The following is a 21236-nucleotide window of genomic DNA, read 5'->3' as shown; positions in this document are numbered from 1 at the left end:
TTTGTGAATAAAATTGAGTTGAATTAGAGAGAATTGGGTGAAATTAATTGAATTTTGTGAGTAAGCGAAATAAAAACAAACAAACGAGTGACGAATGGAAAATGAAAGTAACAAGTAAAAAATAAATAAAGTAAAAAGTAAAAAATGGTAATGAAAGAACAACGATTTAGTCAAAATATTCAAAATAGCATTGGATCGGATGCCATATGACAGCCATAATATCGTCAGCAGACCTGGAAGAACACCTATCGGTGAGCACGCAACGAGAATTAATTCACCGATAATCGACGAAGTGACTATTGTTTTTGTCGAAGAAAATTTACAAGATATACATAGGTGATACAAAGTTCACCGTACCATCTAGTAATCCTCTTCTTAATCTTCTTTTATTTTTTTTTTTAATATATGAAACAACGAACACTTATAACTCGTTCGAACACTTATAACTCAAGAAGAGCTGAAGGGATTTTTATGACTTTTGATCTGTTGGATTTGTCTTCGTCCCGAATATCAGAATAACTATTAAAAACATAGGAAAATTGACGAAAAATAAAATAAACGAAAAAATATTTTTTGTATTATGTATATATGTATAAAAAGTATGTATGTATGTATAAAAACAAATTTGTATCAAAATGACAACTGTCAAATCGATTGGTCTCACTTTTACGTCGCGAAAGTTGTCTGTGATTTCATTTTAAAAATTGTTTTGTATGAGTATTATTATTAATTGTTAATCATGTTGCAACCAAGAAGATCCAATCTTTCTTAACGAAACCGTACTGCAATTACCTTATTATAGTAGGGCCCTACTTCGTGCTTCTCAAACACAAGAGCTAAGATAAGCAGCTCGCGAAACGGCTAGATTAGAAACGAGAAATCGTAGAACTTATCGAACAAATTAATAACGAGATGACCTTCGAAGTGTAAGAAGAAATACTTCAAGTGTTAATTCGAATCGAGCAACATTTCTTTACGATTGTACAATTAACTACAGCTCGCATCCTCTCGTATGCATTGGTTTAACGGACATAGCTTGCGACCATTGTAGAGCATTGAAGCTTGCTGGAGAAACGCCTGGATTGTGCTGCTTTAATGGCAAAGTAAAATAATCATTATTGGTTTCGCCATCAGAGCTACTGGATTCCTTGTTTCGTGGAATCATGACATTTTCTAGCGAGCACTCAAAAATACAATGGCGGTTTTCAAATGACCTCATTTGGAGCGGAAATTCCAGAAGAACATAGATGCCCCTAGTCGAACTGGAAAGACATTCCTGATGTCATTGATTTTGGCCACTGTTCGTGCGAGATCCGAAATTGCGGTGGCAATTGCTTCTTCCAGAATAGAAACTACTGAACAACTGACATATAGCATTGCAAAACACTCTTCAATGGCAAACATTTTAGTAACCTCAAAAAGCATCGCATTGCAAGCTCTTGATCGAACCTTAAAAGATCTAGGCAATGACTCAAGATTTTTGGTGGCCCAATAGTCTTACTATCTGGCGATTTCCGCCAAACACTGCCGGTTATTCCAAGATCGACTGCTGCCGATGAAATAAACGCTTACCTCAAGTCATCAAGTTGAAGAAATTTCAACCGACAGACAAATATGAGAGTTGTTGAACGACACATATGATGACTATCGGTGATGGCCGGGTTCCTATCGACGAATCGAGCGGATTGATTTTATTTCCTCCAAATTTTTGCAATTTCGTTTCATAAAAATAACAGCTTATCATCAAAGTATTTCCGAACATTATTGCTAACCACACAAATAACAAATGGTTAAGTGAGCGAGCAATTTTGACGGCAAATACTAAAGATATGGATGACTTAAACTTTGTAATTCAGAATGAAATCGTTAGTAGTCGTATTCATTCAAATCTGTGTTTTTTTTTCTGGCCTAAAACCAGACGGTGGAATGCATGACGCATACCTGGTCGCGGAGACATGCCCTGGAGTGACGAGTTGGACTGGGTTATGTGGGACTGCCTCTGGGCTTACCAATACACTAAACAGAAACCGTCTAACAGTTGACCCCTGTGGATCGCTACTGCTACTGCATTAAATTTGGGGATATGGCACCCTCTGGTCGGGCAGCCGTTGGACACGAGGACCTGGCGATTCTATTGATTCGCGAACCCGAGTTAACAAACAACTGGATGTTGTTGTATGAGGGTAAAAGTTATGACTGTAGCGACGGATAAGGTCGTTTCAGTCTGAAAAAAGGGGAGAGTTTAGCGGTGACGTCGTGCTAAGCTCCCAGCATGTTAACCAGCTCGCGAACAAGCACGTTTTCAGAAGAACTTGAGCTGAATTGTTGTTTGTGGAGATATGAAGTGCTTGATTTCTGGAGTATTAGTTTCCCTATGAATTTGGTTATTTGTGACAAACCATGGAGCGTTTAATATTCTCTTGAGGAGCTTATTTTGGAAAACTTGAAGCCGTTTGACCTGGTTGGGTGTAACAAACTTGAAGTAAACATTAGATCCGTAGAGGAGTACGAATTAACATCTTGTAAAATAAGCATTTGATGGACATGGGAAGTCTGCTAGAAGGGCAGATCAGAGAAGTTAGCAGGTTTGCTATACCCGAACCTTTCTGGATTGCTTTCTGGATTTGGGAATGCGAACCGAACCGCCGGTCGAAGTGAAGACCTAGGTACGTGACGTTATCCAGCCATGGAATTATTGCGGTGTCGATCTTAAGTTGCAACAAAATAGTGTTTTTCATTCATTGACTGTAATTGACTTCAAAGCCACTAATTATCCAACTAAATATTTAAACTCCTTGGATATGTCTAGTTTAACACCGTACAATTTACAACTGAAGGTGGGCTCGGTATTCATCATGTTTCGAAATGTGTGATAAGAAAACTGAAGATGGGTCTCATTCCAAGGATCCCAAAGGATCAGCCTTGCTTTCGCCATGACGATTAACAAGCTTGGCCAATCCCTGACTGTTTGTGGTCTCAACTTAGAAAATTCATGTTTTTCTCATGGTCAGTTATACGTGGCATGTTCACGTGTCGGCAAACCATCCGCTCTATTTCTTCCCGCGCCTGATAAAAAAACAAAAAATATCGTATATCACAAGGTGATTCAATGAAAAAAATGAATGAATAATTTTTGTCTTAATATCTCAATAAAGTACTGAACTTAATATTTGTTTTATATTCGTTGTATTACTTCCATAAAATCTTAATTTAGTTCAGCTAGTAAGTAACACGGCATTCATTGACTGTTAGGCGGTACGAAGTTCGCCAGGTCAGCTAGTACTATAAATACAACAATATAAATAAAATAAATTATAAGATTAAACAAATGTATATTTTAGACACTTAGTGAACAAGACACGCCATTAAAAATAAAGTCCTTATCTTGAATTATTGTCGATCGAGTGTAACTGTTCTTCGATTAGTTCCGGATCCAAGACGAATTGGCACGGCGTCAGTTCCGTGACGCTGTTCTCGTCAGCTTCCGTTTCTTCCCCTTCTACGCCGATGCTAGCGCCTAATTTAGCTGACGCGTGCGAGAACGTATCGCTGAGCTTGTCTTGTACCACCGTGATGCACATGGTCATCAGCGCCAAACCGAAACACAGATAAACAGTGGCTACGATCATGAATATGGGATGTTCCGGTACGACGTCTCCGAAACCGACGGTCGACATCGAGATGAAAACGAAGTAAAAGGCCGAGAAAAAATCCCAATCCTCCCAGAACATGAAGACGACGGTGCCGACTATCATGTAGGTGACCAGTATAAAGAGGGCTAGCGTTATGGGCAGGTTGAACTCGTCATCCACCTCGAAATTCGATATGATGCCCGGAGTTTGCGGTTCCGATGGTTCTGACGTGCCGTTGTCGGACTCCGGAGCGGAGGGACGTCGAAATCTCGCTATATTGTACATAACTTTTGCTCCTTTCATTATTTCCTGAAAATAAAAAACTCGAATTAGAGATATTACTATATTATGTTCCAAAGTTTACGCAAGGTTTGAATGAATAGAAAACATAGTTAAAAAGTACTTGAGGTAAAAATTTTTATTTCAAAAGCACATGTCACACATGTTATTATTATACAATCATAATAGTTCTCTTCGCAAGTCGGTATTCTAGTCTAGAAAAAGTATAGTAGAATGTATAGAGAAGGCTCACACCAAATTTCAAGTACACGTAAGTCGATTCAGTAGAACTTAGGATATCCTGTCATATATAGTTTCGAGAAAAACACGTTTGAAATTTCGTTTTCAAATCTCCGAAAATAATTTATAGCCTATTTACAACATATAGTATTACTGTGTGTTAAATCGCATCGAGTATATTTGTAACTAACTTCATGTTGAAAACTCACTGACAGACTTCACTTTTCAGTATGTGTCAATTCGTCGAAGTGTGAACAAATATTTTTCAATGCGTTGTAAATGTTTTTGTAAGTAAATCGCATTTGCGGGAATTTTCACTGCTTTACTTTTTGTGCTTTTTATGAGTGAGTTAAAGGTGCATATTTTGACATTGAAGACAAAGAGCAACCTGCATATATATTAACTTTATATATAACATAATACCCACAGGAAAAAAAAATGGAGGAAAGCTAAGATTAAGGGTATACAAAATAGAGAAGAAAGTTAACCAGAAAGTGTACAAGAAATTAAAATAAAATTGAATTGCGGCTATATAAATTCAAAGTATCTATAAATCTTCTTAATCTTATTCATACTACTATCCCAATAAATAAAAATCGAAAAACTTTACGTTGACGAGGTATTTTTTGGTGTATTTTTTTCGATGTCTCTTGTTTGCCATTGCTTTCTTCTATCACAACAGCTCTTCTATACTCTTCAAGAGTGATTAGGTTTTGTAGTTAAAAGTGGATTTTATATCTGTGTAAGTGCTCGAGTTTTTTTACCGCTTTTTAAATGAATTTATTTCCAATAATGCTTCAAATGTATGTCAATTGTCAATTGTCAAAACCAAAATTATCACTTTCATACCGTCGAAACCATACTCGAAAACTCAAAATCAATTCACAATGTTATTGTACTTACTTGAACATGACTGGTTCTTCTTACTTTTCTACAACTTCCTGTGTAGTAAAGTCTTCTCACATAAGACCAGACAAATTTTATAGCCCTAGTAAAAAGTTTACCAATATCAGTCAGGGCTATTAGGAAAAGTGGTATTCCTATTGTGGAATAAACTATGGTCACAACTCGGCCAGTAAACGTAGTTGGATAAATATGACCATAACCTAAAAACATTAAAAAATTAGTTTATCATATATCACTGACTTTATAACTTAATTATATTAAAGGAATATAATATTGTAACAAACATGTATATTACACTTAGAGTTGGATTTGGGCCCTCACTGTCGTTTTGTATGGCCGTTCAACAAGTGGCCACTTGTTTCATTAAAATAAAACAGCTTTTAAAGTAAAATAAAATCAAAACACATTTTTATTCTACACATACAATTTTATTTCAACAATAATCAATACTCCCGATTTGTTCTTATTTTAATCTAAACGAAATATAGTCACTGATGGTGTTTTTTTGCCCTTGATGTAAGAATTGTTTCTAATTATGCCGACAATTCATCAAACTGAATGATGAGAATGATTTTTGGATATGTTTTTTGAGAGTTTTTGTGTCGATATGTGATAATGGATGAAACATGGCTCCATCATTTCACTCCGAAGTCCAATCGACAATCAATTGAGTAGACTGCACACGGCGAACCCGCTCCAAAGCGTGGAAAAACACAACAGTCGGCTAGCAAGGTTATGGCGTCTGTATTTTGGGATGCGCATGGAACAATTTTCCTTGACTACCTTGAAAAAGAAAGGACCATCAAGAGCGGCTATTACATAGTGTTATTGGATCCTTTGAAGGACGAAATCGACGAAAAAATCCGCATTTGAAGAAAAAGAAAGTGCTGCTACACCAAGACAATGTACCGTGTCACAAGTCAGTGAAAACAATGGCAAAAATCCATGAATTGGGCTTCGAATTGCTTGCTTATCCACCGTATTCTCCAGAACTGGCCCCCAGCAACTATTTCCTGTTCTCAGATCTCAAAAGAATGCTCGCTGGGAATAAATTTTCGTCGAATGAAAAGGTGATCGCCGAAACTGCTTATTTTGAAGCAAAGGACAAATCGTATTACAAAAATGGTATCGAAGAGTTGGAGGGTAGCTATAATCAGTGTATCACCCTTGAAGGGAATTATGTTGAATAAAAAAACTAATTTTGCCAAGAAAATGTGTTTTACTATGGTAGGCCGGTGACTTCTCAATTGACCTATTAGTTATTGACTTAAATAAAACAAATAAAAAATGCTGACTATATCCAAGTCAACGTGATGGGTGTGGAAAAGACTAAAGGTGAGTATATAATTAAATAAAAATATAAATTTTATTGTAGAGTGCGAAAGATTTATATGCACAGGTATGGGTGTAATTGTTCTGAATATACATGAGCACTTGGTTAAAATCTGTGAGGAGAGAAAGAATCCTAACTCTTTTGCAGATATGGCAAATACATTAGTTTATCAATAAAGATGTATGCAGGTATTAATATAACAAACGAAGGAAATATACAGTGATATCAAAATGACTTTTCAAGGATTTCCTTGGTGAGTTTTTATTATTATATTATATACATGAGTATTATTTCCTTCGGTACAATATTTACTGTACCGAAGGAAATAACCGTAAAAGGAAAATATGCTCTCTAATGAAAGTAAAATATATTACTTGAATATACAGTTGTTAATTAGGTGGATTAGGCCTCCAGGGAATACTACTACTACAACTCATAGGTGGTATGGAAAATAATTCAACTATTATAACTGTATAATTAATTTCAGTTTTAGTTCCTTTGATAGTTTATGCATTAGATGTACTATAATGTTAAAATAATTTATAATTGATAACAGTATTTTTGTTTAATTATTTTATTTAGATTAGGATTTTGTTGTGTGCCAAAGACAGAATGAACTAAAATTGAGAGTTGATGCGGCAACATTGCGACGTTTTGATGTCATCAAATCAGATAACGTGAATTCATTATTTTATTCAGCGGGCTATAGACACTAATCATGAAACTCTCAAAATTGCTTTTGCGCCATTGAATAAGTTTGTTGTTTAATTTCTAATTCTTCTTGTCGAGATCGATGCAGTGTAGCTTGGATAGATGATTGGATCGCTACCAAACTAAGATTGTTCTCTCGACACGGCATCGCCATGTTGCCAAAAATATGAGAAAAAGTTGTAGGAAATGTTAGAGAATATTTTGATTAATGTATGTTAAAGTGAAAAAATTATCAGAATACGTACAAGAGCCTTAGAAAACAGACAATAAAAAATGCACTTACCTATGGTGGTATAAAGTGTCGAACAGTAAACAATTGAATTCCACATAGTCCAAACTTTTCCGTCTGTATGGGACACAACCAGCGGATGTTCATCGTAAGATTTCGTTATCTGTTTCTCAAATACGCTGATCTTTCTGGCTGCCTCTCCTTTCCATTCTTTTAGCGAGAATTGCTTCGGAAGCGTCAATGATTTTACTCTCAAATCGTCTAAAAGCTCGTCTATATGGAGTTGGACATCGCGTTGTATTAACTTGGTTTCATTCTGTCCTAAGAAAAAGACATTAATTAACAATATAGAGCCCAAATTTCTCAACTATGCACTATACGTTTGGAATTTTGTATTATTAACAAAAATATACTTTCAAACCATAAAAAGTAAAGTTAGAACTTTATTAACCATCACACAAAAATACCATTCTAAAAGTGCAATAAAAAAACACTTTGTCTAGAAATTGTCTATTTCTCAAGCGATACCAATACCACCACAGAGGTGTTTCAGTAATAAGCCAAGAGACAGGATTCTTCACTATATCTTGGCACAGTTCGGGCGTAGCCGTAGCTATTCTGGCCTCGGACAATGTTAATCTCAAAAGGTCAATTTGCGTGAATTAGCTAACATCATAAAGATATCAAAAGGACATATTGGTTTTATATTGCAGGAGCATTTCATATGAGAAAACTCTATTCAAAGTGGGTGACCGCGTTGGCTCACTGTTAATGCTCAAAGTTATCGCCTCGGTATTTTGGGATGTGCTTAGTGTAATATTCATTGGTATTTTTAGTGGAGCATTTGAATGCCAAAATTGCAAAGAAATAACCGCATATGGCAAATAAAACAAAGTATATCATGAAGACAACGCACCATGTCACAAGTCAATCAAAATAATGGCAAAATACATGAATTGAACTTCGAATTGCTCATACATCTACCGTATTCGCTAGATTTGGCTCCTAGCGACTACTGGCTATTCCTAGACCTCAAAAAAATGCTCACCGATAAAAAAATTCGCTCAAATGAAGAGGTTATCGCCGAAACTGAGGCCTATTTTGAGGCAAAAGATAAATCGTTCTACAAAAGTGGTATCAAATGTTAGAGCGGTACTGGAATGATTGTGTGGCTCTTGATGGAGATTACGTTGATGAATAAAGCCAATTTTGAACAAAAAAAACGCGTTTTCTTTGATAGAATTCGAGAATTATATTTACACAACGTCTTAAATTGGTTTAAATCTGCTCTTCTCAACGTTCTCGTCTCTTACCGAGCCCTTTGAAGGCATCTGTGTTATCATCATAAACACAGGTAGTTAATTTAGTATATATTTATTGCGAGAATCCCAAACATCACTGCAACATCGGGCAATATGGCAAGTGGACAGCTTGACCTCTTTGCGTCTAAAAGATAACAACATCCAAAAATATTATGAGATAAATGAAAAAAACAGAGTTCTGAAAGAACAAATCCACTCATGGCAGGCAAACGGCACAAACTGCGTCGACGAACTACTGATTGGTATTACGGCGGATCTACCCGTAAATGGAGGATGGACGTACTACAAGAACCACCTATGAAATATACACAAAACCTATATAGAATAGGAACTTAAATGAACACACCAGTAACCATGTTCCGATTGTGCGATTTAACCATTGCGGAGGTACAAAGCAAGAACGACTCCTGATTTTCCTTTTATTTTGATTCGAATTTTGTAGGAAAACTTAGGTTATATTTGCTTTTTTCTATTTTTGCGTATAATTTTAAGGAAATTTGATGTTATGACGTTGTTTTTGTGGTAATTAAAGTTTAACTATAAAAATAAAACAAAAATTAATTCCAGGACGTGACGGTTCAAATAAAATGTATTATTTTCCAAAGGATTCTGATATAGCATAGAAACGGCAAATAAGATGCAATTCCTAATTGTAATTTTAAAAGTATTCTCTCATAAAATCTACATGGATAATTGAATTGAAATACATAATATGTGTATACTCTCAGATAATTTGCCAAATTATCGAGAGTATCGAGACGCCAAATATGGCTACAAGTTAAATAATGGGATCAGCAATTGCTCAGCCTATATTAGGATCTTCAAAAAGAATTAAGAGTATGATAATTACAAATATAATATTTATTTCAAAGGAAGTAAATTGAAAATTTTGGAAACTGAAAATGATAAAACGTATTTCCCCGCAGATCCTTTTGAAAAGAATTGAACAGAATATAATAGCAAAAAGACTAAGCACTAAGTGTATATATGATAATATTGTAAGCAAGAATTGTTACATATATTGTATACATAATTGAATAGTTTCCAACCTGCCATAGTAAAACACATTTTTTAGCAAAATTAGTTTTTTTTATTCAACATAATTCCCTTCAAGGCTGATACACTGATTATAGCGATTCTGCGACTTTTTGATACCATTTTTGTAGTATGATTTGGCCTTTGTTTCAAAATAGGCCTCAGCTTCGGCGATGACCTCTTCATTCGACGAAAATTTCATCCCAGCGAGCATTCTTTTGAGATCTGAGAACAGGAAATAGTCGCTGGGGGCCAGATTTGAAGAATACAGTGGATGAGGAAGCAATTCGAAACACAATTCATGGAATTTTGGCACAGTGCATTGTTTTGGTAAAGCAGCACTCTCTTTCTTCAAATGCGGCCGCATTTCGGAGATTTCGTTCTTCAAACTGTCCAATAACGCTATGAAATACTCGCTGTTGATGGTTCTTCCTTTTTCAAGGTAGTTAATGAAAATTATTCCATGCGCATTCAAAATACAGACCCCATAACCTTACCAGCCTACTGTTGCTTTTTCCCACGCTTTGGCGGGTTCATCGTGTGCAGTCCACTCTGATGACTGTCGATTGGACTTCGGAGTGAAATGATGGAGCCATGTTTCATCCATTGAACCCAATCATCAACTCGTCGTTGTTTTTGGTTAAAAGTGAAATCGCGCGGTACCCACTTTACACAGAGCTTTCTCATACCCAAATATTCGTGAATGATATGATGTACACCTTCAGTTGATATCTTTTCATATAATTTCAATTTACGGTCATTAGGAATCATTTTGTGGAATTTTTTAACGTTTTCGTCAGTAACAAATTTTTGTTTCAACTGTATTTTTCCCTTCAAAAAGCAATATTTTATCAACACGCGAAATTACTTTTTATCCATGTTTTTCACAATAACAAAATTTGCTTCACTCAAAATGCTATAGTTCACAAACTAGTGATCCGACAGCTGTCAAATTCATACACGCATCTTTTGAGGGTTAGGACTAACTAAGAAACATATGGATTTAATTCTAGTAGCGCCATCTATGTGTCAGGCCGGGGACTTTTCAATTGACCTCTTGTTGATTAAGTCTATTTGATTTGAGTGATGCCCATATCGAAAATGAGAATTGAAAAAACCACGAATTATTTCTAAGAATGTACTATAACGTTTCGCAAATAATAAACCTATAAAATATATTATGGCCTATATATAATATATTATATATAAACCTATATATTATCTATGTGTCAGGCCGGGGACTTTTAAATTGACCTGTAAATATGTGATTCTTACATAAATTTAAACTTTGTATTTTTAAGTATATTTTGGAATTTTGGAATTTTTTTTAAATTTATAGTTTATTAGTTTATAATATAAGGCAATAACAATGCACAATTAGAAAATATGAAGATAGAAGATAAGCTGTGTTGAGTATGGATACTATGAATAACATCGCTTACAAAATGATCGATGTTCGATTCAACTAAGAAAACCCGTCTACATACGAAGTAGGTGATGAATCTTGACCATCTTGATATTGGCTCTATTCGAGATCAAATATACGAAATGTAAAGAATAGTGAGTACACAAACTATTTTATCGATATAAACATAATTTAATAAATTTATTTCAGAGAAAATTGTTAGTATGGAAAGTATACATAAAAGAGATAGGGACATGCAGCTTTTTGAATGATGTAAAACAACCCTTCATGCACTTTTATAGGGCATGGGATTTAAATGGTGTAAAGATAACCCTCGAAAAGGTCTGACGGAACTTCCAGATATTGCCTCGAAAAAAATTCAATTTTTAAAGGCCTACAATAAAATCAAGGAAGATAAATTATTTGTATTTGTGTATATTGATGAAACTTGGATATTTCAAAATGGCAAAAAGTGTAAAGACAACAAAAATTGATGGAAAAAGGTAAAGGTTACAATAGTATTTGATTAGGTTTTGTTGGTCATAATATTTATTAATAATTAATTGCAGATATGTTGTTATTCATGCAGAGAATAAGAATAATTTTATTCCTGGTGCAGAATTAGTGCTTTGGAGAAAAACTTGGAGGAACCATGAATTATTATTATGGACAATACACCATATCATAGCACACTGATGGAAAAAATCCCAACAATAGCATCAACAAAGGCTGTAATGAAGGAATGGCTTTCAAAACATGAATTGAGTTTAGAAGAGACTATGCTAAAAACTGAACTATTTCTAATTGTTACTGGATAAATATAAATTAAATGTTTCATTGCGTTTTTTGCAATTTAAGACTTTTAAGCAAAGACTTATTATAATAGACATGCTGATCGAGAAGAATATTTCATCAAGAACTGTTTGGATATGTGGAAGGAAGCATTGTCGACCATAACACCTTCGGTTTGGATGAACTCGATAAAACATACAGAGGAAGTAATTGATAAATGGTGGAATCGTGAACATGTTTTAGACAGATTAAAAATTAACTGTTTAGTGATTGACTTGGACGGTGACTCGGAAAGTGAAAGTGACTAAAGGGAACTTTCAGGATAAGTGATAATGCTGTGCAATGCTGGAAATTCCTGTGACTTAGTGATGAGAGTGGACATAACTAAAGTTATGCACATAATTAATAGAATATAACTGTAGAAAATGGCATTGTAGGGCGTGAAATATTTGTATCCACAGATATGATTATAATTGTTCAGAATTAAACATGATCATTAGGTTAGAATGTATGAGAAGAGAATGAATACCAACTGTTTTGTAGATATGGTAAATGCATTAGGCAGAATTTAGTGATTACTTTTATCAAAAATGGTGTATACAGGTAGTAGCAGAAAAAATAAAAAATACAGTGATATCAAGATGACAAGTAAACACACCGTCAAAGGAAACAAAAACTAAACATAAAAAAGTAAATATGCTCTCGAATGAAAGTAGAGTACATTACTTTGATACATAATTGTTAATTAGGTGGATTAGCCCTCCAGGGGGATACCACTACTTAAAAAAATGTGCCTAGGGTGCATGGGTGGTGTGGAAAAGATTTCAATATAAATATAATAAAACAACTCCAAACTATTATTCCAGTGCTCTTAATTGTAGTCCTTCGATAATATATGCATTAGATGTATTATAATATTAAAATAAACTAATTATGTTTGATAACATTTTTGTTCAATTATTTTATTTAGATTAGAATTTTGTTGTATGTCAAAGCCAAACTGAACTAAAACTCAGAGTTGATGCATTGCGACGTTTTGACGTTACAAATTTAGATAACGTATATACAAAATAACTTTGGATACACCATACAAAAAGCTATCCAAAAAACAGTTTGGTTGGCGACAAATAGGCCGGAAGTTTTTATCGTCTCTGGAACAAACACCAGATAATCGAAAACATACAAAGGAACCCATCAAATCTTAATCGACGTTTATATCTAAAAGCTGGTGACATCAACTCGATAAAATATGATGATGGGAAAAACAGATGGATGATACATACGCGCAGTTTTTAGGATTTGGTCAAAAGAAAAACGGATAAAAATAAGTATGACCCAGAACATGAACTAAAAATAAACTTCTACAAATTAAATTCGATATCTTGGATCTGAGATAAATAGTCAGTTTTTGAGTTAAACTGTTTCTTTTTTTGTATTTTGTTATGATATTGCCTATTTTGTATTTTAATTTAAGGTACACACGCTATATTAAGACAATAATACCTTTATTTCTGTTATAGTTATTATGTTTTCTGCAAATATTAAATGAAAACAGAACATTATGCCAAAAATCAATACGTATTATTTCAGCTTATCTATTAAATTCAAAAACAATTAAATTAATTAGGACATTTTCCACTTTCATTATTTCGTTATATATATCTTGAATCATAACAAACCTATTCATGATTTTATAAATAGCTTATATTTACTCATACAGTCGTATAAATCGGTCAAATACATGATTATAAAGGATATTTTTATACTAATGTTAAATCACAAGTAATTGACGTCTAACTAATGTTGCTTTGCAGACGCATATTATTTTAGGATTTTGTTTATTATGCTCAATTTTTAGGGTTAGTTTTAACTAGGAAACATATGGATTTAATTCTAGTAGCGCCATCTATGTGTCAGGCCGGGAAATTTTATATATATATATATATATATATATATATATATATATATATTAAATATGTGATTCTTACATTTAATAAATTTAAACTTTGTAGATTTAAGTATATTTTGGAATTTTGGACAATTTATTAGTATATAATATAAGGCAATAACAATACACAATTAGAAAATATGAAGATAGAAGATAAGCTGGATCTCTGCTCACAAAAGAAAGTTCCTTATTATCCATCTGCACCAAGAGAATGTGTTGGAAGACCAAAAATGCAAAATGTATTGGGACCTCAAGTGCTCACAAGTATGTTAAGAAAAAAAACACATGAAAAAAATACAAAATGTCGAGATCTAGAAGAATTTTTTAAAGAAAGAGTGGCAAATAAAGGTTATCCACACTGTCCCAGTAATATTATTAATAACAAATTTAATTCCTACGAAACTACTAATGAATAATAATAACCCGGATCTACACAGGGTGCCTATATTCTATTCAAAGTTTTTTTGTATATACGTCATCAAGATGTTTAATGTATTGCTGCCGCAATTTGTAAATTCGTTTTAGACTCAGACAATATTTTCCTTCTCATTTTATTCTAGTTAAAAAAGACACAATGCTGTCTGATAAGTTCGAACGTGAAACCGAACTAGTCTGTCAAACTCGCCCGGTTGTCCAAAGTAGGCAAAATTGTTCAAAGTATTAGTTATAATTACTACAAGTTATAAACCGACAAACGTTATTTTAGCGCTTTGATTATTGTAATAAATTTTAAATCGCTCGGTAATATATCATATCACTTTGTTTGAAAATGGCGAAAACAAACTATGTTAAGACAATAATACCTTTATTTCTGTTTTAGTTATTATGTTTTCTGCAAATATTAAATGAAAACAGAACATTATGTCAATCAAAAATCAATACGTATTATTTCAGCTTATCTATTAAATTCAAAAACAATATATTAAATTAATTAGGACATTTTCCATTTTCATTATTTCGTTATATATATCTTGAATCATAACAAACCTATTCATGATTTTATAAATAGCTTATATTTACTCATACAGTCGTATAAATCGGTCAAATACATTATTATAAAGGATATTTTTATCCTAATATTAAATCACAAGTAATTGACGTCTATCTAATGTTACTTTGAAGATGCATATTATTTTAGGATTTTGTTTATTATACTCAATTTTTACTGAGTATTTTAAATCCGAAAATATACGGGCAAATAAATTTTATATAATTGCTGCATACTAAATTTTAATTCATGAAGCCTATAAAATGGAATTACTGTATATTAAATCGCATCGGGTACATCTGTAACCAACTTCATATTGGAACCTCACTGACAGGCTTCCCTTTTCAATAGGTGTCATTTGATCGAAGTGTGCGTTGAAAATATCTAAATTTCTACCGAGTAAATAGAATTTGCAGAAAATTTTACTTTGTTACTTCAATTTGAAGAAAAAGATGGCTCAAGCTCATCGAATGCTGTGTGAAGCTATGCCAACCATTCTCCATCGATTTCAACATGTAAATACTGGTTTGGATATTTTAAAAGTGGTAGTTTTTGTACCAACAACAAAGAGAGTCCTGGACAGCACAAAAAATTGAACACAAGGATTTGAAGTCATTACTCGTTGCTGATCCGTGGAAGGAGGAACATGAAGGAGGAACATGCAGAATTGTTGAGAGTAACACAAGAAACCATTACCAATCGCTTGAAGGATGGGAATGACCAAGAAGGTTTGACTTTTGTACTGTATGAATTGAAGCCAAGATAAATTGTAGAAGATGAAAAGTAGATCCCTTACGATAAACCAAAGAGAAAAATAATGGGCACCACTGGCTATTAACCACTAAAACCTAATGAAATCATCAATGGGCATCGTTATCGACTATAATTGATGCTTTTGAGCCGAGAACTGCACGATAAAACGACCATAATGCTAACAAAGACACAACGTTATTCTTCAACAATACAACGTTCCACCACACATGCAAAACCGGTGAAAACATATTTGGAAATATTAAAATGAGTAGTGCCACCCCACCCACCGTATTCTTCAGACCTTCCTCCTGCTTGCTACTTGTTCTATCAACACTATTCATGAAGATACCAAAAACATGACTCAATTCATGTATATCCTCAAAAGATGCATCGTTCTTTCGAGATGGAATCCGTAAATTGCCTGAAAGATGGAAAAAAGTACCGGCTATCGATGGACAATACTTTAAATAAAATACATTGTATCGATTTTTCACAAAAAAGTTTCAAATTAAGTAAAAATAATTTAAAACTAATGTATAGGCCTAATATGTTTGATATTTGAAATGGTACGAATATAATAATAATTTCAGGTACTCTTGATATTGTCAGTGATAAATTAGTTATTAATTTTAAATTTTAACGAAAATCGTGTACTAAATAATCAACATCAATGTAAAAATGTAAACAGTAGTCCCACTATATGCATATTCAAACTAAACTAAATAATTTTAAGGTTACATAGTATGAGAACTCCATATAATATAAATAGATTATCTAGTAAGCTTTGAAAAATTCATAAACTCTCAGCTAACTAAACGGCATACTTGAATTAAGAAATAAACATTTTTGGAATATGAATAATTTTGTATATTCAAAATTTACTGAACAGATTGTAATAAATCATTCGTGTTAGATATATTTAAAAATGATATAACCTCATTTTAAAATATAACCTATTCCGTTTATTTTGACATTATTATTATTCATATTCATAATTATTAGGCAAATTGTTACATAATTACTTTATATATAAAACACTTAATGTATCTACAGTGCACAATTAATGAAAATGATTAAAAAACACTTACCTTCAACTGTTAAAAACACTAATGCGCCACATACTGTATAAATAGAGACTACTATAATTAAAAAACAATGAGTGAACCATCGCCTACTCAAAAAACGAACTTTCTCATACAGCCAGAAGGAACACCTCTCTCCTATACCTAAACCTGATTGTTTGATGTCGTTAAGATGTTCCAAGATAAATACTGAAGCTTTCCGTTTATACTTTGGGGAGATAGGTTGCGCGTAAGACACGTTATCGCCGAAGCCATTATGGGAAGAATTCGCGATAGGAATGTTCAATTTCGGTCTGACGAATGTCACTTTTTTACCACTCTCGCTGGGAGTCTTTACAGATACATTTTCGCTATCCATAGTGCCACATTAGCGATGATACATAACCGGAGTCGACGAAATATTTTATTAAACACTGTTTTTATTTTTAGAGCGCATCAAAACATCGTCGGCACAGCATCTCCGCGAAAACCAAACAAACCGAACGCCTTGCTAATATTTAGTGCAGAACGTTAGATCGAATTCCGAAAACGAAAAAAGAGGAGAAACAACTTGGGTAAAAATACACATTCCTAGTGGAAAATTCAAGAGCGAAGTGTTCTTGGAAGGCTAAAAATTTCACTAAGACGCAAACGTAAGCATCACATGTATATTTAAAAACTCGTTCAACATATACAACGGTTTTTATTAAGCGTTTGACGTTGTTAGAAGCTTTACTACAGTCATTTGTTTTGATCGCGATTTTTTCTACCAGTATTCACTTCTGTACTTTTCATTTACTTAATTTTATTATATGTATTTCATTATCGTCAAAACTATTAGATATGTTTCCCATAAATATTGTTAACTAAAAAAACAAACATGAAAAAGATTTTGCCATTTCGAAGTTTGCCTAGAAGGCAATACTCTATGATCTCAACTCTCTCACCAAAAAAAACAACATCATTCCTACTCGCTCTCATTCACGCTCACCACTCATCCGTCCATCAGGCTACCCGTCTGGCTGCACACATCCATCATGCTCTTGACCAACGTAAAAAGCTTGGGGCAGTCCTTCTGGACTTAACTAAAGCCTTCAACAAGGTCTGGCACGACGGTTTGATCGTAAAATGAGTGCGGTTAGGTCTCCCAGAAGACCTAACCGCTCTCATCAAGTCCTACCTATCGGACAGATCTTTTCCAGGTCAAGATCAGGAAAACACTTTCCAGTCGAAAACAAATCGATGCTGGCGTACTTCAAGGTTCCCCGCTGGCCCCAGCGTTATTTAACCTCCTTATTCCAGATCTGTCGAGAAAAGAGCATGTTGACGTCGCGTTTTACGCTAATGACACTGCTTTCTTTACGGCCTCCAGGTTCGAGGTTACAATTCAAGAACGTTTATAGAAGCAGCACGATCTTGTGGTTAAATGGTTCAAATTCTGGAGGTTGCAAATCAACTCCCTGAAAACTCAGGCCATCATTTTCCATAAGAAGCGTTACGCACTGCGCGTCTCGCAACTTAAGATCGACACCGCAATAATTCCATGGCTGGATAACGTCACGTACCTAGGTCTCCACTTCGACCGACGGTTTGGTGGCATTCCCAAATCCAGAAAGCTTCGAGGATAGCAAACCTGCTATCTTCTTTGATCTGCCTTTCTAGCAGACTTTCCATCTCCATCAAATATTTATTTTACAAGATTATTCTTCAAGTTTTCCAAAATAAGCTCCTCATGAGAATCTCCATGGATTGTCAGAAATAATAAAATTCATAGGGAAACTGATACTCCAGAAATCAATCATTTCATATCTCAATCATTCCACAAACAACTCAGCTCATGATCTTCTGAAATCGCGCTTATTCGCGAGCTAGTCGATATGCTGGACCTTAGCCCCGCGTCACCGCTTACCTCCCCGGTTTTCCAGGCTGAAACGACCTCATCCGTCGCTACAGTCATAATTTTTGCCCCCATACGACAGTATCCAGTCGTGTGTTAACTCAAGTTCGCGAATCAATAGAATCGCCGGGTCCTCGTGCCCAATAACGGCTACCCGATCAGGAGGTGTCATATCCCCAAATTTAATGCAACAGTAGCGATCCACAGGGATCAACTGTTAGACGGTTTAGGTTTAGTGTATTGGTAAGCCCAGAGGCAGTCCCAGATAAGCCGGTCCAAATTGTCACTCCAAGGCAAGTCTCCGCGACCAGATATACGTCATGTATTCCACCGTTTGGTTTTAGTGCAGAACAAAAGAAACAAATATTTAAGGAAATTAATAATTCCTCATTTTTGACGATCATGGCGGACGAAACAGCTAATGTTCCTGCAAAATCTCAGCTGGTAGTTATTAAAATACACCCAACAAACTGATCGCACAAAGATATGATGGAGAAGCGGTGATGAGCGGCCAACATGCAGGCGTTCAAGCAATAATTTAAAAAAGTATCTCTTTGGTTACGGCGCTCCAACCCGTTGGAACTTGCACGAAAATAGATAGTTGGTATGCACTAAAATAGAAACCATCTCAATGAGTGTATAGATTAAATAGAAGATCAATTCTCCAGAAATACAGTCTGTAGTGCAGCCGCCTCTATTCGCCATACATTAAATGGTCCGATCTTCAATTTTTAGCTAACTTCTTTCCATCGCGTGATGCACCACGTAGATATCCTTTTTTAACCAACTGCAGCAAAAAAAAATCGAACCTACTGAAATAAGTGACGCTATCAATAATTTTGAACGCAATATTATTCAAGCTCGAAATAATATTGATAACATCACTAGTGAAGCATCAAATATAATTGGTCACAAGCCATCAGAAAATATAGTGGTTTGTGATATAATAAATTGAGCAAAAGATGGATTTGATTTTAAAGAGTATCTAGTAGTTGCATCATCACTTTTCTTTTCGGAATTCTTTGGAGAGTGTTGCGGTAAATTTCCTGAAGATTAACCATTTTACAATTTTGGCCTAAGTTAGAAGCAGAGCCTAAATTGTAAAATTTCGATAGTCCATGTCTCGGAAACTATAATAGATAATGCAATTTGGCAATCGACAACGTAACTAGCATGCCGAATATTACTTAGAATGTTATTGTGTGTTCCATAGGCATTATATTACCTCAACAAAATGTAAATACAAAATTAACCTAAAAATGACATCTAAGCACAACTAAGACTGTGGTACGGAAGGCGTGATAGAAAAGGACACGAGTTTTGAAAACTATCAGGTTAGATTAGAACAAGTGCGCATGCGCAGTCCTAGACAATAGAAACTTGTCTAGGCCTGGATGGCGAGGTCTTTTACTGTCGTCTCACTAAGAAGTTACTAAGTCGGCGACTGGTTTAAAAAATGTATGCTTATAGCGAGGATCTAAATACGTTGCATACAAGTTGTTAATTTCCAAAAAAGAAAATTTCACAGAAAATTGTGATCTCAGATCAAAGACTGCCAACCGAATAGCATCACTTTCTGGTGGTTTTGTTCATAGAGTAATAGAGAGAAAACTCAACAGAGGTCTCTGGAGAAAAGTTTTGCTTTGCCCAACATCCAGATGGGGTTATAATCGGCCATTCAAGTAATTTGACTGGTCAATTTAAATCTTCATTATAGACACCTATAAAAGAAACATTTTGCTGTGAAAACGTTTGATTGGTTCTTTGGTAAAGTTTGGCACGTGACAGCTCTGGCGTCACGTGTAATTGACCAATAAATTTAAATAAAAATTTAATTTTTCAAATAAATTTATTAAATGAAATTCAATAAATCAAATAAATATAATCTGTAAAAATAAATAAATAACTCTTCTGTTTTTTCCCCTTTTCATATTTGTTTAGTGCCATCAATTTAATATGATCTATTAGAGTTGCGGCTTTTTATTTTCTTATACTGAAAGCAAAATATGAGTCTTTCCCTATTAAAATGCTGTTTATCTGTTTTATCCAAAAGTATATGACGCACCTTATTATTTTTAATATTCTATATGAAAGATCATCATGTAGTGTACAATTAAAAGGTATTAAATTTACATTTTTTAAAGACATTTGACAAAAAATATGTTATATACATTATCGACGTGGCAATATCGGGGGATAAAATAAAACAGATAGCTCAAAAACCTACTGACAGTATAAATTTTCTGGGACATGAAATATTACCTTGCCTCGTTTGTTCGTATAGGAACATCTGGAATTAAAAGTATAGAGTTAAGTTGCAGTTTCTCAATTCCTGGTAATACATCCTGGTACTGGTGATGAGCACTTTAAATGATTTCTCAAACATACTAGCTGAAGGATGCATATTCCTGAATCCAGGAGCTCTAATAGATCCAAAAAAATTTCAAACTATCTTGATTAAGTAATCTTATTATATTAATAGTAATATATTTCTTCATAAAAATTACACATTTTTTTTTAATTCAATGAGGGGGTAGTTATTAAAATTTTAATTGATGACCCTTTAACACATGTATTCTTATTTTGACAATAAGCACTATTTAAGTCCTGAATTGCTTTTCAGCAAAATTCCTAGTGTATTGAATTTCGGTTAATCCTCTCTTAAAAGGTTTGCATTAAATAGCTACTATTCAATGATTGTTGAG

General features: G+C 34.1%; 1 protein-coding gene across 1 annotated transcript; it reads right to left on the bottom strand.

Moving 5' to 3' along the window:
• Positions 1-3312: 3312 nt before the first annotated feature.
• On the bottom strand, positions 3313-17153 carry LOC143199987 (TWiK family of potassium channels protein 18). The gene is made up of 4 exons (XM_076410210.1): positions 16662-17153; positions 7385-7651; positions 5055-5257; positions 3313-3941 (listed from the first exon to the last, which is right to left on the bottom strand). Exons 1-4 carry the CDS (start codon positions 17011-17013, stop codon positions 3381-3383), a joined length of 1383 nt encoding a protein of 460 aa, XP_076266325.1. The 5' UTR covers positions 17014-17153; the 3' UTR covers positions 3313-3380.
• Between the last annotated feature and the right edge of the window lie 4083 nt (positions 17154-21236).

Source organism: Rhynchophorus ferrugineus, unplaced genomic scaffold (genome assembly GCF_030347505.1).
Source record: "Rhynchophorus ferrugineus isolate W39M unplaced genomic scaffold, kcgeb_rfMv2 rfM7, whole genome shotgun sequence".
Classification (NCBI taxonomy): Eukaryota; Metazoa; Arthropoda; class Insecta; order Coleoptera; family Curculionidae; genus Rhynchophorus; species Rhynchophorus ferrugineus.
This window is presented reverse-complemented; position numbering and strand designations above follow the sequence as displayed.

Bases quoted from the DNA above. Each gene is read 5' to 3' on its own strand.
- LOC143199987 (XM_076410210.1), bottom strand. From the start codon at position 17,013: ATGGATAGCGAAAATGTATCTGTAAAGACTCCCAGCGAGAGTGGTAAA. The intron at 7,652-16,661 runs GTAAGTGTTTTT...TCTTTTTCTTAG, and splicing joins AGTGTTTTTAACAGTTGAAG to GACAGAATGAAACCAAGTTA. The intron at 3,942-5,054 runs GTAAGTACAATA...TTTTATTTTCAG, and splicing joins GAAGAACCAGTCATGTTCAA to GAAATAATGAAAGGAGCAAA.